Source organism: Myotis brandtii, unplaced genomic scaffold (assembly GCF_000412655.1).
Source record: "Myotis brandtii unplaced genomic scaffold, ASM41265v1 scaffold265, whole genome shotgun sequence".
Taxonomy (NCBI): domain Eukaryota; kingdom Metazoa; phylum Chordata; class Mammalia; order Chiroptera; family Vespertilionidae; genus Myotis; species Myotis brandtii.
Window position 1 is genome coordinate 1713256 of NW_005360086.1, and position 17845 is coordinate 1731100.

General features: G+C 36.5%; 1 protein-coding gene across 7 annotated transcripts in view; it reads left to right on the top strand.

Moving 5' to 3' along the window:
• The window catches only part of LUC7L3 (LUC7-like 3 pre-mRNA splicing factor), a 21961-nt gene extending 5093 nt beyond the window's left edge, over positions 1-16868 (top strand). Inside the window, exons 2-13 of one of the 7 annotated variants that reach the window (XM_014541182.1) lie at positions 1035-1101; positions 5261-5300; positions 5787-5931; positions 6290-6364; positions 7656-7760; positions 8976-9137; positions 9510-9793; positions 10672-10832; positions 14673-14813; positions 14919-15018; positions 15464-15529; positions 16363-16868. In XM_014541182.1, the coding sequence (XP_014396668.1) occupies positions 1035-1101; positions 5261-5300; positions 5787-5931; positions 6290-6364; positions 7656-7760; positions 8976-9137; positions 9510-9793; positions 10672-10832; positions 14673-14813; positions 14919-15018; positions 15464-15488 (1305 nt within the window). In that variant the 3' untranslated portion in view covers positions 15489-15529; positions 16363-16868. Of the gene's footprint in view, positions 1-1034; positions 1102-3156; positions 3250-5260; positions 5301-5786; positions 5932-6289; positions 6365-7655; positions 7761-8975; positions 9138-9509; positions 9794-10671; positions 10833-13272; positions 13399-14672 lie in introns of those variants that run through there. The other 6 variants (XM_014541181.1, XM_014541180.1, XM_014541183.1 and 3 more) reach the window with 6 other exon arrangements.
• The last annotated feature ends 977 nt before the right edge of the window (positions 16869-17845 follow it).

The following is a 17845-nucleotide window of genomic DNA, read 5'->3' on the forward strand; positions in this document are numbered from 1 at the left end:
GAATCGAACCTGGGACCTTTCGGTCCGCAGGCCAATGCTCTATCCACTGAGCAAACCGGTTATGGCTTGGACTGAATATTTTTGTTATAAATTCTTATAGTAAACATTTTCTCTTTAAAAAAAAACAAAAAAACCCACACAATGAATTCAACTCTTTTAGCTAAAAAGAAGCATTTGTTTCCAGCCAGAGTAGTCATTAAGCCAGCAATTTTCAATTTTTTTCATCTCATGGCACACACAAACTAATTACTAATATTCTGCGGCACGCCAAAAAATATATTTTTTGCTGCTGTGACCAAAAGAAAAGTATAATTGTCATTCACATCACACGCTATTGTTGTGTTAGCTGTTGTCATTTTTTTTTTTTAACTATCTAAGGGAGGAGAGGTCAATGCCCCTGACTAAATTTGGGTATTGCATGTCTTAAAAATTCTTTTGGCACCGTGGTTGCGAATGGTTCAACCATGGTAGAAGTGAGTAAGGTTACAGAGTGATAGGCATTTTTTTTTTTAACCCTCATCAGTAAAATTTCCAGGTATTCCTGATTTTTAAATGAAAAAATGTATATGATAGTTTCAAAATAATAGGTTAACTGTTGCCAACATGATAAATTTAAAATGGGAGTAGAGTATCAAAAGCAGAAATTGGATGTTATCTTTATTATGACTTGGTTCTGTAAATTGGTTCTGGTCTTTAACAGTGTTAGAACAATAAGAACAGTGTAGGGTGTTTTGGTGGGTTTTTTGTTTTTAAAAAAAAACAAATATTTCTTTTTTTCTAGATATCATCCCATACTTGTTGTTGCTATTGGGGGGCGGGGGCCGTCGGTGGTTAGTGATTTTAAAAGCTGGTATCTCTTCGTTAGTCTTACATATCTCAATGAAATGCAGGAGTCCAGAAGCCACTAATCACCTAACTAATGAAGGTCTAACAAATGAAATTGTTCTTATACTTGGTTGAAAGATGAAGATCCAGAAATGAGAAAATAGTTATTTGACATGTTAAGGTTAAGCACCTTTGTTTTTCTTCACTAGGTTTGTAAATATTATCTCTGTGGTTTTTGTCCTGCGGAATTGTTCACAAATACTCGTTCAGATCTTGGTAAGTGAATTTTCTATGTAACAATCAAATTTATGATTTAAAATGGCACTTTACCATTCTGAAATGTTTTATCTTAAAGGATTGTTGATAAAGAAATTTCTTTCCTGGCTTAGATTTTTGAACCTATTAATAAATGTCAGTTTAGTTAATTATACATGTTTGTTTACATTCCCTCCTGAATCCTATCCACTAAAATGAAATTTTAAAAACAAAAAAGGTATAAATGGAAGAGGAGATATCATTAGAGATGTCAACAAATTTTTGGAAGATGACAAAGTGGATGGAAGAGTAGCTACAAACAACAGAGCAGAGAAACCTGTACCCTAAAATTTAGCCTGCAGAAGGGGACATTAAACAGAAATGAGTGTTTGATCAGCAAAACTGTGGACAGACTCGGGATTTGGAGGCACCAGGTACCATAGGAGGCAGAGTTGAGTCACGGGACTGAAAATGGAAAGTCTAGTTAAGGGTTTTTCCCCTTGACATTTGACATTTTGAGCTGAGTAATTTTCTTGTTTTAGGGGTCTGTCCTGTGTTTTATAGGCTGTTTAGCAGCATCCCTGGCCTCTAGTCTCTAGATGCCAATAGCAACCCCCAATTGTGACAACCAAAAATGTCTCCAGGCACTGCCAAATGTCTCGGTGGAGACGGACATAATCCCCCTCTGTTGACCACTAGTCTAGGTGATCCAGCCCTTAAAACCTGTGCATATGGTGATTCTTCCTCTCTCATTCCTGAGGGTTACTTTCTGGAGAAATTAAAGAGACTCTAGTTCAACTGAACCACAAGATTAAAAAAAACAACAACAAAAAAACTGACTTACTATTCTCCCAAGGATTGTACATAACTAGTATTGTTTTAGAACCATAAAAGAGAAGTTTACTAAGCACAATGCTTGCCCTATAGCATTAGGAGCACATCAGGGCTGGAAGAGTTTAGGTATTGGGACTCCAGACATAGCACAGGGCAGTAAAGAGTAAAATTGAAGACTGTGAGAGATTAACTGAGTCTATATTCTTAATAGTGGGGTTTTCCCATTCCCTCCTCTGCCCTGTTCCTAGAAGAATACAGCCAGATGTTTTTCCCCAGGCAGAAGAGAAGAGGATTCTTTAGAGAAAGTGAACAGTTCCCGAGAAGTGATCTACAGGTACTGATCCTTGGGGAGTCTTCTAAAAGAAAGTCTTGATGCCTGATTTTCCAGTGGGTAAAGCTCCTATTAGTTGACAAACCCTGCCTGTGCATACCAACTTCCAGTCAGATGTTGGAAGTGTTTTCCAGGCAAGGACACCAGTCAGACATTGAAGAAAACCTTCCACATGAAAGATTAACCAAAACTAACAGTGAAAAAGAATTTAGTGGAGTTAGAGATAAGGAAAACAAAGTTTTAACTAAATTTAGTATCAGAGAAATTAGAAGATATCAGGAAGAATAGGATGCTATATAAAAATGAAACCTTTGAAAAACCAAAAAGAGTTCTTGAAATTAGAACTGGAGAAATCTGAAATGAAATCATTGGAAAATTTTGAGAATAAAATCAAGAAAATTTGCTGGAGTGTTGGGTCATCGGACAGAAAAGATTTAAAATATTAGCCCAGCTCTCTTAATAGCTGAAGTAAGAGTCTAGATCAGTGGTTCTCAACCTTGGCTGCACATTAGAATCACCTGGGAATCTTTAAAATCCTGATTTCTGGGCCTCATCCTCTGGAAATTCTGTTTCTTTGTTACTCTCTCATTCCTGAGGGTTACTTTCTGGAGAAATTAAAGAGACTCTAGTTCAACTGAACCACAAGATTAAAAAAAACAACAACAAAAAAACTGACTTACTATTCTCCCAAGGATTGTACATAACTAGTATTGTTTTAGAACCATAAAAGAGAAGTTCACTAAGCACAATGCTTGCCCTATAGCATTAGGAGCACATCAGGGCTGGAAGAGTTTAGGTATTGGGACTCCAGACATAGCACAGGGCAGTAAAGAGTAAAATTGAAGACTGTGAGAGATTAATTGAGTCTATATTCTTAATAGTGGGGTTTTCCCATTCCCTCCTCTGCCCTGTTCCTAGAAGAATACAGCCAGATGTTTTTCCCCAGGCAGAAGAGAAGAGGATTCTTTAGAGAAAGTGAACAGTTCCCGAGAAGTGATCTACAGGTACTGATCCTTGGGGAGTCTTCTAAAAGAAAGTCTTGATGCCTGATTTTCCAGTGGGTAAAGCTCCTATTAGTTGACAAACCCTGCCTGTGCATACCAACTTCCAGTCAGATGTTGGAAGTGTTTCCCAGGCAAGGACACCAGTCAGACATTGAAGAAAACCTTCCACATGAAAGATTAACCAAAACTAACAGTGAAAAAGAATTTAGTGGAGTTAGAGATAAGGAAAACAAAGTTTTAACTAAATTTAGTATCAGAGAAATTAGAAGATATCAGGAAGAATAGGATGCTATATAAAAATGAAACCTTTGAAAAACCAAAAAGAGTTCTTGAAATTAGAACTGGAGAAATCTGAAATGAAATCATTGGAAAATTTTGAGAATAAAATCAAGAAAATTTGCTGGAGTGTTGGGTCATCGGACAGAAAAGATTTAAAATATTAGCCCAGCTCTCTTAATAGCTGAAGTAAGAGTCTAGATCAGTGGTTCTCAACCTTGGCTGCACATTAGAATCACCTGGGAATCTTTTTAAAATCCTGATTTCTGGGCCTCATCCTCCGGAAATTCTGTTTCTTTGTTACTAATGTTGTGGCCCCACCCCATAACAAAGAAACAGAATTTCTGGAGGATGAGGCCCAGAAATCAGGATTTTAAAAAGATTCCCAGGTGATTCTAATGTGCAGCCAAGGTTGAGAACCACTGGTCCAGATAGAGAAAACAGAAAGGAGAAAAATTTAAAATTTGCAATACTGAAGGATATTAGTCTCTAGATTGAATGTGGTTTTCATGTACTCAGCACAGTAAGTGAAAAAGATCCATACCAAGAAGACACACCATTGTGAAATTTCAGAACACCTTGGGGGTGGGGCACACAAGATTGTGAATCAGACTGGCTTCAGATTTGTCGGTAACAACACTGGAAGCTTGAAGACATTGGAGAAACACCCTGAGGATTCTGACAAATATTTTTACCTAGGTTGGCTTTATGGCCAAAGGTGAAAGTGTGAGGTTGAAAAGAGATTTTTTTTTCAGACATGCAAGATCTCAACAAATATATCTCCCATGAACCTTTTCCCTGGAAATTCCACCAACACAAGGACATAAACCAAGAAGGAGAAAAACAAGAGATCCAGTAAACTGCATTCAAAACAGACCAGAAAAGGAATTTCTTAGGATGACAACTCTGTTAGTGGGCTTAGAAAATAAGCAGCCCATATTGAAGAGATCAGAAAATTCGTGGAAGAAACTGAAGCTGATTTTCTGATGTGTTTTGAATCTTGAAGGAAGTTATTGTTGAGATAGTTTCTATAGCTGAGTTAAAGTGTTTGAGAAGAATTTGGAAGTAAATAGAAAACTAAACAAATGAAGAATTCTAACAAAGTATGAAGTGTATTCAGTGTCATCATAATGCACCTTTTGTTGGCTCAGCAGTTAATAGTACTTACATAGTCAAACTATAAACACTGAATAGTTATTTAATCTAAAATTTTGATGCCCAACATCAACTAAAATAAGCATTGAATTTATGAATATATGGATACTTTATAAATATCCAGAAGAAACAGCTAACAGTTAAAATTGGTAGCCTTTTAGAGGTGGGAAGGGATGAGACTAGGGTGCTAGTCTTGTACTGTTTGACTACATGTGCAGATATTCAAAATTAGCAAGATGTCAGTGGTGGTTCTGACCAGTACACCCTCATCAGAGTTTTTTTCTTGGGTGGCAGTAAGGAACAATTTTCTCTATCCTCCCACTCTCTCTTTTCTTAACATACAGTTGCTCTCCATTATACTGATCTCTAAGACTAAGGAAAACAGTTTTCGTGTGCTTATTTGGGCATGTTGCTTCATTATTCATTAGGCTCGATTTAGGTACCTACAAACTACTCAAATGATAAAATGAATCTTTTTCCCCTTTATTTGAAGAAGGAACTTTTTATTTTAGCAAGAGGAAAAGTTGGTAAGGTCACCAATACTTTATGTACATTCATATTTCTCGTTTTTTTTCTTCAGGTCCATGTGAAAAAATTCATGATGAAAATCTACGAAAACAGTAAGTTATTTTTGTTTTTGGTCATCCCCCATCTCCCTTCTTCCCAGTCATTGGTTTAAAGAGGAAAAGGATTGAAGAAATAATTGGAATTAGTGTAAAATGAATGCCTGATAGAGGTCCGTCCTATTCATTAGTTGGGGGTGGCAGAAAGTCGTAGCTTCCAATAATGATACGTCACAGCTGCTTATTGACACCCTGGTTTTATAAATGAGACTTGTCCAGGTCACAGATCAAATATAGTAGTAGAGCTGGTATTGAAGCACCTAGATTTGCCTGATTGTAAAACCTATGCTCTTAACCAAACATAATGTTAAATACCACCTTCCCTTTACCAGGAGGAGGGACAACTAGAAATTCGCTTCTTAAATACCTAGTTTACCTTTTAGCCTAAATGCAACTATGGGACTTGTAATGGTAGAATATGTGAATTGTAATGAATAGAGATCTGGAAAAAATTTAATGCTTGTTTATTTTCATTTTTATCAGGTATGAAAAGAGTTCTCGTTTCATGAAAGTTGGCTATGAGAGAGATTTTCTTCGATACTTACAGAGTTTACTTGCAGAAGTAGAACGTAGAATTAGACGAGGCCATGCTCGTTTGGCATTATCTCAAAACCAGCAGTCCTCTGGGGTGAGAATGAAATTAATTTACAATCTTTGTGAAGTGTCCTTGTTCTCTGGAGAACTTTCTAGTATTGAAACTTGTGTTCAAGTTCATTCATTACTTTGTGTTCTTTTAAAATGACATAAAACTTATTTAAAAGGCATTTTTTCAATCTTTATTAGTAAATGTAATACTGATTTTGCTAATCAGATTTTTCTCTTAAATGTTAGTAACTGACAATATGTAATTGACTAACAGAAATTGAAGATAACTGAGTTACTATCCTTGTGATTCAACATTTTAATTATTAAATACAATATGTGAGAGTTTGAGTGTTTACTTTTGTTCTTTACTGTTTGATAATACATTTTATTGTTTTCAATAGGCAGCTGGCCCAACAGGCAAAAATGAAGAAAAAATTCAGGTTCTAACAGATAAAATTGATGTACTCCTGCAACAGGTAAGAACTGTGTGCATTAGTGTCAGGAAATACTTAGAATAAACATTTAACCAAAGAAGATGGGAGGATGGCAAATAAATACGTGTAAAGGTGCTCAATATCCTTAGGAAAATACAAATTAAAACCACAACAAGGTACTAGTTATACACCTATCAGAACAGCTAAAATTAAAAAGACTGACCATACCATGTGTTAGTGAAGATGTGGGCAAACTGGAACTATGGTACACTGCTGCTGGAATATTAAATGGTATAACCACTTTGCAGAAGAGTTTTATCTATTTCTTAAGTTAAAGGAGATACCGTGAACCATTTCACTACTAGATATTTACCCAAGAGAAATAAAAACATGTTTACACAAAGAGTTGTATGCCAATGTATACAATGTGTATAGCAATTTTATTCATAGTAGGCAAAAAAACAAAAACCTACAACTAAAATGTCTATCAACAGGTGAATGGATAAACAAATTATGATGTATCCATGCAATGGAATACTACTCGGTAATATAAAGGAACTAGAGGCCCAGTGCACAAAAATTTGTGCGTGGGTAGGGTCCCTAGGCCTGGCGGGCGATCAGGGCCGATCTGTAGGGCGACCAGCAGAGTGATCAAGGACTCAGCTCTCACTCACCTTGGCTGGCCTGGCGCTGGCCCCGCCCCCTGCTGCCACCACCAGTTGGGGCCTGCTGGCTGGGAGCAGCTCCTGCGTTGAGCCTCTACCCCTTGGTGGTCAGTGCACTTCATATCGATCGGTCATTCTGCCATTCAGTTGATTTGCTATTAGGATTTTATATAGATAGATTACACGTAACAGTATGATGAATTTTAAGTTAATTAGGCTGAGTGAAAGAAGCCAGGCCACAGGCCCCGCACACACACCCCCCCCCCCCCCCCCCCAAATTCCATTTATATAAAATTCTACAAAATGCAAAATAATCTATAGTGAAAGAAAGCAAATCAATGGTGGTTTGGGGAGGAGATACTACAGAAGCATAAGGAAATCTATTGGGGTGATGGAAGTTTTCATTATCTAGATGAAGGTATTGGTTTCATGTGTGTCAAAATTTAACCACATTGTGCACTTTAAAATAAGTAGCGTATTACATGTCAAGTATACTTTCTTAATGCTATAAAAAAATCAAAAGGGTAAATAAACAGAGGCTTCATGAACAAAACCAAACAGAAAGACCCAAACAACCATGCTAATGAAGCACGGGGGGGAGGGGAGGTATTTGGATGATTTCGTTAGAAAGGAGCTTGAATGTGTTTATTTGTTTTAATCCCCCCTAGATTGAAGAATTAGGATCTGAAGGAAAAGTAGAAGAAGCCCAAGGAATGATGAAATTAGTTGAACAGTTAAAAGAAGAGAGAGAATTGCTTAGGTCCACAACATCGGTGAGTAGCAACCTCATTTTGATTTACCCAGGCTGTTTGCTGTGAATTACTAGAACCTATTTTTGTTTGAGACCCTCTGTGAACAATTTTCTAGTGTCCTCCATTAAGAATCAGCAAACCTTTATCACAAAGGGCTGCATAATAAATACTTTACATTTGCAAGCCACACTGTCCTGAGGCAGCTACCTAGCTCTGCCTTTATGAAAGCAGCTTTAGACAATACATAAACAAATGGGTGAGGCTTTTTATCCAGTAAAATTTTATTTACAAAAGTAGGCCTTTAGCTGCTGGCTTGCCAACTGGTGCCTTATATCATCATGAGTATTCTCGGGTTTATTGTACACCTATCAGAATAGCTAAAATAAAAAAGACTGACCATATCAAGTGTTAGTGAAGATTGGGCAACCCGGAACTATCGTATTTGTGTGTTTTTTGTTGTTAAAATAAGTTACTCGTTACATATTAATCTTTAATATTGGTATACTCTGAAAATATCTTCAGCTTTTAATAAACTGTCTTTTTTTTTTTTAATATATTTTATTGAATTTTTACAGAGAAGAAGGGAGAGGGATAGAGAGTTAGAAACATCGATGAGAGAGATCGATCAGCTGCCTCCTGCACAGCCCCCAGTAGGGATGTGCCCGCAACCCAGGTACATGCCCTTGACCGGAATCGAACCTGGGACCCTTGAGTCCGCAGGCTGACGCTCTATCCACTGAGCCAAACCGGTTCGGCAATAAACTGTCTTAATTAGAGAATATGTATTCATGGATATTGATGGTAGAATACAATTGGTTCCCAACTGCTGACTAGGATATGTTCAGATTATGCTCAATTAATACCTTAATGATTTTGAAAAACATTTTTACTATGGAAGTGACACCTTTAGCCTATTGAATCTAACAAAAAATGAACTTAATAGAGTATAAAATAGGTAGCTTTTTAAAAGATTAACTTTTTCAAGGTGGTGCAGATAATTCAATGGTTACAGTTGAACAGTGAGGACTCAGCATTTCCTAGATGAGACGAAGAGTGGTTACTATTGTCACCCTTCCCCTCTCTAAAAAGTATACCCAATTGCTGCTGGTATTAAGGCTGGGGGAGATGGGAAATAGCAGTTCACAAAATTAAGTCTGCTGTAAATGTTAAGTATTCTTTTGGGGTTTGTTTGTTTTCTCGTCCTCAGACATTCTTATAACTGATTTATCATTTTAGACAATTGAGAGTTTTGCTGCCCAAGAAAAACAAATGGAAGTTTGTGAAGTGTGTGGAGCTTTTTTGATCGTAGGAGATGCCCAGTCCCGGGTAGATGACCATTTAATGGGAAAACAGCACATGGGCTATGCTAAAATCAAAACTACTGTAGAGGAATTAAAAGTAAGTTTCTTTTAAACATATATTTTAGCAATAGCTAATATATTTTATTATGGCTAAAGATTGATTACATAGATATAAACCTCTTGGTGATATTTTGTTAGTGTGTTATTTGAGGCAGTGATAATCCCTATAAAACTTTGCTTAATCAGTTAGATAAGAAAAGTATTTTATTGTCTTCACTCCATGAATTTGGGGAAAAGAATTTTCCTGAGGATTTAGTCACGTAACGATATCTTGTGTATGTATGTGGTGTTGGAATTCCCCTTTAAGGCATAAAATTTTCTAAGTTGGTCTACAAATGCTCCATGTTAGATAACCATTGTTTGACAATGTCTTTAAAGTTTATAGCTCTAAAAAAATTTATTTCCTTAGGAAAAATTAAGAAAAAGAACTGAAGAACCTGATCGTGATGAGCGTTTAAAAAAAGAGAAGCAAGAACGAGAAGAAAGAGAAAAAGAGCGGGAGAGAGAAAGGGAAGAAAGAGAAAGGAAAAGACGAAGAGAAGAGGAAGAGAGAGAAAAAGAAAGGGCTCGCGATAGGGAGAGAAGAAAGAGAAGTCGTTCACGAAGTCGCCACTCAAGCCGAACTTCTGACCGAAGATGCAGCAGGTCTCGGGACCACAAAAGGTCACGAAGTAGAGAAAGAAGGCGAAGCAGGTTTGTAGAACACGTGAGACAGTGCCTGGTGCAGTGCGTGTATTAGTAAAAACAGTAGTAATTACTAGTGTTTGTTATTCCTTGATACTTGGGATGGTTTTAAGTATCATTAAGCATGAGGATGGATTATGAAAGTTGAATCAGTGAACTAATCCATCTTCAAGGCAAATTCTTGGCAATTTCCCATCAGTCTGGGGAGGTTTGATGCAATCTTAGGAAGTGAGTTTACTAGGTGGTCTTTTATTTTTTTATTTTTTTTATTTTTAAAATATATTTTATTGATTTTTTTACAGAGCGGAAGGGAGAGGGATAGAGAGTTAGAAACATCGATGAGAGAGAAACATCGATCAGCTGCCTCCTGCACACTTCCCCACTGGGGATCTGCCCACAACTAAGGTACAAGCCCTTGACCGGAATTGAACCCGGGACCCTTGAGTCCGCAGGCCGATGCTCTATCCACTGAGCCAAACCGGTTAGGGCTAGGTGGTCTTTTAAATACTTCTCTTCTCAGTGGTCCTAAGAAAACATTTAAATTATAAGTTTTTTTAGGTAAGATTATCTACTTTTGCTTTGAACAACATCAAGCATAATTAAGAAGTAAAACGTAACTAATTCTTTAAAAACAAAAATATGAAATTAACTTTTAATTAGAGTTGTGATTAAAGAAGGGGTCAAAGAGCATGATAACTATCTTAGCACTATTTGAAAAATTGAAGTTAGATTTTCAGTTCTTAAGATGTCTAGTGTAAATGGGTTTAGTAAATTATATTCATTTGCCTTTTAAGGGGAAATTTAGTTTAATCTTATTTATTCAGTGGTATATAATTTCTCTTGTAATATCAGCTGAAACTGCTTTCCTTTCATTTTAAATTATTAAGAAGTAGAGATCGCCGAAGAAGCAGAAGCCATGATAGATCCGAAAGAAAGCATAGATCTCGTAGTCGAGATCGAAGGAGATCAAAAAGCCGGGATCGAAAGTCATACAAGCACAGGAGCAAAAGTCGCGACAGAGAACAAGATAGAAAATCCAAGGAGAAAGGTTAGTTTATGTGAGAATTTGATTCATTAAGTACTATTTTTACACTCTTGCCTCCTCAATCTTCTTTGAAATGGCAGGGTTCCATTTTCAAGCTATACTCCTTTTCACTTAACAGTGATCACCATTCAGTGGGAGATGGGCATTACTGTCCCCTCTCCTGCTCTAATTTGTGAAAATGACAGTTGACCTGGTGTTTTCTTAGGACACATTAAAACTGCATTATTCAATTTGTAACCTGAAGTCTTATCTAGATCCGTGGTCGGCAAAGTGCGGCTCTTTGGCCCCTTGAGTGTGGCTCTTCCTAAGCCTTAGGAGTACCCTAATTAAGTTAATAACAATGTACCTACCTATATAGTTTAAGTTTAAAAAATTTGGCTCTCAAAAGAAATTTCAATCGTTGTACTGTTGATATTTGGCTCTGTTGACTAATGAGTTTACCGACCACTGATCTAGATTATTCTAAGTATTGCATTATCTTTCAGGTGTTTTTAAGCTGTAGAATATATTAACTTGGTTATTGGCAGCATTTAAAAAAAATCTGCTGTAGTGTTCCATAATATGTCTTGCAGAGTAAATGTACACTGTTGCGTTGGTCCTCATGTGTAACATTCATGTAACTCAGTAATTAACTTTTTTTTTAATATATATTTTTATTGATTTCAGAGAGGAAAGGAGAGGGAGAGATAGAAACATCAGTGGTAAGAGAGAATCATTGATCGGCTGCCTCCTACACACCCCCTACTGGCGGTCGAACCTGGGACCCTTCAGTCCGAAGGCCGATGCTCTATCCACTGCGCCAAACCAGCTAGGGCAGTAATTAACTTCTAAGTTCACAGAAGTTTAGTATCTTACCATGTGTTTTAACCATGTTTTCTAATGAAACATCATGCTGTTTCCCCTCTACTTTGTTTGTTTGTTTCCTGTGGCATTTTAGTATTTGGTTTATTGTGTACTATTAATAGGCTGTCCCATTTTGTCTTTGGCATGTTTTCACAAGGATATTCTCATCCTTTAACTTAGCCTTTATTGAAAGATAATTCTTTTAATAATCGAGGTCTTCTTCATTTTCTTCAGATTCTTTGAGCGTCTTTTATATTAACTGTTCTGCTTTGCATGACATTTAGGAATGAGAGGGCCTATTTCTAATTTTCTTGGCTCTGCTTGTTCCATACTGTTCTGCCTGTGTCCATGTTTGGTCACCACATAATGTGTGTGCTGCTGTTTGAGTTTATTGTACTGGACATTCATGTGGTACTCGTTTATCGTTTTCTTTATGGAACTAGCTTGTTCTGGTTTTTTTGGTTGGAGGGGGTCAGACTCGGGTTTTTGCTAGAGTGAATTAGAGAACTAGAAGCGCAAACAGTAAATTTATTTTTGGTCTTTTGCTTTTATTTTTCCTTAAATCAGTTCACTTTCTTTTAAAATATATTTACATATATTGGCTTTTTCTACAACATGGAGCAAATGTTAAAACATAGGAAACAGGGACCGTTTTTTAAACTTGCATGAGCTTTAGTATTTGCCATTTAAGTTCAGAAGTTACTTCTGTGATTCAGAGGCTACACAGGAATAACTGTTAGCTTTGAGAAAGTTTTACCCAACATTTTTGTAAGACTTTCTGTATGATGTATTTTTGGGTGAGGGGTCAAATCTTAAGAGGCAGATATTGATGTCAGAGATCAAATTAATCACTTATCTTTGAGAACTAAAGTTCTTTGTTATAACATCATTCATGTTACTTAAAATAGTTGGATTGGTTCTCAGGGACAAAAGTTAGCAAGCTTTCATAGCTATTTGGGATCAACGTTGAGCAATAAAAGCCACTGGCCTGAAACAGATGTGCTTACGTAATTTCTGGATAAAAAAAGATGTCCTGAATTGCTTAGCTATAATCCTAATTGTAATGACATCATGGAATGTAATATAACTTTCAAGTAAACTAAGATGTGTTGTGTTTAGAATATGGACAAACCGGGATTTTCCTGGTGAGATATTGAGAAGGATAGAAGGCTTGATTCAGAGAAAACTGCATCAGGTCCATCTTGAACGGCTGAGTGTGCTGTGATTGATTTATCTTTAACTTTGGGGCCTCTTTTAGAAATGATATGATTTTATTGGCTTTTGAAATTGCCACTCAGGCACTCCCAGGTATATAAATGACTGAAGGTCTGAACTTTGAGGCCAGATATGAGCAGTAGCCAACATTTGATAAGGCTAATGAGTAAGAGGGAGTTCACTACTCCGGGTGCTGTGATGGAAGCACTTTATCTAACTTGGCAAATGAAAAGTGATTTCTCACACAAACCCATTTTTCTTACCACCAACCAATTTAGGGTACTCTCTTTGTCAAGAGAGTTCCCTTTTTTTAATCCATAGCCCTAAAATCCACCATACTTTGTGGATGTCCTTAGGACTATTAAGATCTACCATATTTACATAGGGCAGAAGATAAGATTATTGGACTGACTACTAGTCCTCTACGGGGCAACAAGACGACTCTTCCTCATTGAAGCTACCTGTGCACCGGAGAAGCCCATAAGGCACAAAGGGAGGACTTTCCCACAAGGTCAGTTAGAGCACACTGTACTGGCACAGTTCTCATAAGTGGACAGACAGATGTGAAGCAAGTCCTACAGTCAGCTACTTGGACGTTGCTTTGTGCATTTTGCAAGTGTTGTGGACTGACCATGCTCCTTCACATAAGATCTTCAATTCTTACATTCTTTGGATGGTGTCCCTTATACCATTTTTTGTTTTCATTACCATTCCTCTCCCAGTTACTAATGTTACGTCTTAACACCTTTGTCCAGGTTCTGTGAAGGGTTCTGCTTCTCTTAAAACGTCTGTCTTATGAACTAGTCTGCTAGACCAGCTATTCTTAACTTAGTTGTAAGGATAAAAAAATGTGTTTTTTTCCCCAGAAAGTTTGTAGGTTGCTTTAACATTTCCTGTAGAAAACTTTCGTTAGGTAATGCTTGGAACTGAAAAGGCTACCCTGTACTTATTCTGTGTACCACTTTTTACCTTTAGTCTGAGGCGTCACCATTCCAAAGAAAACAGTACAAGAAAAACATCGAGACTCACTTTTTCATTCTTCTTTATTTGTAGCTGAGTTGAACTTAATGTCTCCTTTTAGAAAAACAACTCTTGAGTTGGCCTAAATATTACTTAGCAAAGCGTAAACAAGTTCAGTACTTGGATTGAGATTTAAGACCCACTTTCCTTCATTGGGCTTGTCCTTGGGCATTCAAATATAATTTATATAATAAAAGCATAGTATGCAAATTGTCCCCTCTACCAGTAGTTGTTCCGGAGTTTGACCAGGGGGCGGGGCCAGCCAGCAGCCGCTAGGGACCCTACCAGTGCACGCATTTTGTGCACTGGGCTTCTAGTATAGATATGTAAGCAATCTTTTGTACTTAAAAATAGTTGGAGAAACGTGCCTACTAAATATACAACTTTTTTCACCCATTTAACTTAATAAATTTACTTCATGTGAACACAGCTTCTGTGTACTGTCTTCCATATCTTTCCCATTGCTTTTTGGTGGTTTTTACCCTAAATAAAATTTACTTAAATTTTAGTTTCTGCAGTGATTTGGACTTACCTGTACTTTAGATTCTTACTAGTTGGATAATTTGCCCACTATTTTACCTTTTGTTTTCTCTGATTTCCCACTCCTCCATTAATTACTGATTTTATCTCTTTGATAGATTGACCAAACTGTGTACTTTGTAGTCTGTGGGAAGTGATTGTCTTTTTATCTCTTGATTGTTTCACTTTTCAAAGTAGCATGTATTTTACTTTAAAATCCATGATCAATGTCTTCTTTTATGGCAGAAAAGAGGGGATCTGATGATAAAAAAAGTAGTGTGAAGTCCAGTAGTCGAGAAAAACAGAGTGAAGACGCAAACACTGAATCAAAGGAAAGTGATACTAAGAATGAGGTCAATGGGACCAGTGAAGACATTAAATCTGAAGGTGACACTCAGTCCAATTAAAACTGATCTGATAAGACCTCAGATCAGACAGAGGTAAGTGTATTGTTTCTCACTTTGATTAGGGCTTTTTGTTACTGTTTGACAGTGCAGCGTAAGTATGCACAGATGAAGATGGAACTAAGCCGAGTAAGAAGACATACATCTTCTGAAGGAAAAGACAGTGTAGTCCTGCAAAACGTGTTGAGGTACATTGTTTTGTCTCAGCTTTTGTAGCAGACCCGTGCCCCCAATAGTGTGCCTCTTTGGAAATTATTGCCCACATTTGTAATGTAGTCGCCATTGAACAGTTAATTATCCTTTTTTTAGGGATTTTGCTGTCATTTCTTTTTATTTTTTTAAATAAAAAGGTTGAAATGTTTTTTTTTTTTCTTTTTGGTATTAAGTCCATCTTGTGTTGGTACATTGGCAGAGACATTGCTTTAAAAACTTAAATATTTCTGAGGCACATGTTGGACTACTTTGTTTTAATTAAACTGCTAGTTATTTCTTTGTCAAGGATGTTTCTAGTTTTTTGCTTTATTGCCTTGCATTCTAATGCAGTTTGTTCTGTAACTCGAGAGCCAGTAGCATTGGATTGATGGAAGTGTAGGGTTTATGAATTATTGCAGCTGACTACCATACCTCACACAGCGTTGGTGTTGTGAGCGGCCCATGAAAAGCCAAATTAAAAATCAAGGATTCAGTCAAACTAAGCAGGTACTCATGCCAGGTACTCCTTTCTCTACCCACATCCATGTTTGAATGCTATTGCCTGTGATCTTTACGCTTAACTGTTGTGTATCTTTTTTGTTCTTTACAAGAAGCACAGAGGGGTTTTTTTGTGTATTGCGTGAAACTTATAAATCAAATGTTAACAGAATGGAATTTTTTTTCAACTGTATGTAGGGATGCAGTGGTGCCCAGAATTAGATATCTTTAAAGAATTTTAAATACAATAAACACTTCATATTATTCGCCTTGTTACATTCAATGCAATTCTCAAGTCTTTAAGAGGTATGTGTTTAATATTTCCTACTGTGTAGGAGAATTTTGCAGTCAACCATAGGTATATAGGAATAGTCACTGGCTGATACATTTAAAGCAGCAGTGAATAGCAAGGATAGACATTTTCAATCTGAAATGTAAAGAACTGATGAACCATACAGAATGAATTTGGGTTTTTAAAGAACTATTAAAAGTCAGGTTTTATCAGAGTTCTTAAAACCTACAAACTATTCATTCTTTGGGCTAGTGGCGTGGGATAGAACATTCCTAATGAAAGGGAGTACCAATTAGTTGATTTATCGGTGGCATTCCTTTTCTAGGACAGCAGTATAATGTGATGTCTGTGTGAGCCATTCCCACATAGGCAAGTATACACAGGCACATGGCTTTAAGACCACACTGGTGCCTTGGTAATGAAAAAGAATACAAAAACATTCTATATACATATATTATTAGCAGTTAGTGACTGGGCCAACACTTAGTCATAAAAGTTTGCCTTTTGCATGTTGTCTAATTATCATTTTTCCCCAAATTTTGCATTATAGGACTACTGTTCGAAGATTTTTGGAAGAAAACTGAAAACGGCATAAAGTGAAGACCGACATTAAAATGAGGTGAAAGAAAACTATAGTGGCATAGAAAAAGTATAAAGCTCAGTTAGTTGTTTTTTTTATTATTATTATTAAAAATTAATTCAGGACTCATGTGACCTACCAGATTTCAGAACATGTGTTAATATATATATGCCACTGAAAACTTAGGTCATGTATCATATTTTTTTCTTTAAGACTTTTTAAGAAATATTACCTAAACATGTGGCTTGCTCAGTGTTTAATTGCAAGTTTTCACTCTTGGACTTTGAAAACAGGATTAAACGTTAGTATTCGTGTGAATCAGACTAAGTGGGATTCCATTTTTACAACTGCTATTCCTAGCCTTTGGATTTAGAAGTGAAAATAAAGTATCTCTGACTTTCTGTTACAGATTTGATTGTCTCTGTCATTGGAAGTTTTAGTATTCATCTTTTTCTAATAAAGGCATTGACTCTGAACTAGTCCCTTGTTTTAAATATAAGAGGTACACTGTTACACTAGAGGTATTAGTGCACAGTTTTATGTGGTTCTGTTTAAGACTAATTTTTATAGCATTTCCACAGTTTAAATGTTTTTAATAATGGTGCTTCAATTTGGGGTAGTTAAGAGTAAATTTGAATTTTGCTTTTAAGTAGCAAAGATGTATAGTGCACTAGAATATATTTTTACATCTCTGAAAGATATCTTTAGTGGTAGTAAATTCAACACATCCGTCTGATGATCACTATCCTCTAGCTGTGATATAATGATGTAGAAGAGCATTCAAGAACTTTTAACTCATTTTTGGTCTTTGTTTTAAATCGTGTATCAAGATTTCTTTTACCCAATCTTGTTAGAATACAAATGTAAATTTCTATGGGTGTGTAATACGTTTAACAAGGATTTTTTTAAAAACTGATGGATAAGCTGATGATTTCTTTCCCCTTTGGCCACGTATAGAAAATTTGGTAGCGAGTTCCTATTGATAGCCCACTCTGTCAACGACTGTATAAAATTACCTCGTTACATGTCATATTTTGTGATTTATAGTTTTCAAGTATTGCCATCAGTTTATAGGTAAAGAAATTGAGTAAGTGGTTTAAATGACTTACCCAAGGTCATCTGGCTCCATGTTGGAGAGCTAGCACATGGAATCTAGTAGGTCTGTGCCTCAGTGTTATGCCACTGCATTTTTTCAATAGGCATAATGAACTGTCACAGAATTTACTAAAATACTCTCCACCCAGCTTTGGAAAACCATGAAGCTGACAATTCAGAGGCTCTATGAGATAATGCTTTGAGGACTGCACTCCTGGCTTACCTAAGTGATTCTGAAGATGCAGCAAATGGGTTATCTGAATTTGTCAAAGATGATTCACATGATAATTAAGATGGGATGAAAAAACAATCTAACACAAAATCAGCCACCTCCAAGCATTGCTTTGTGTAGTTAGAC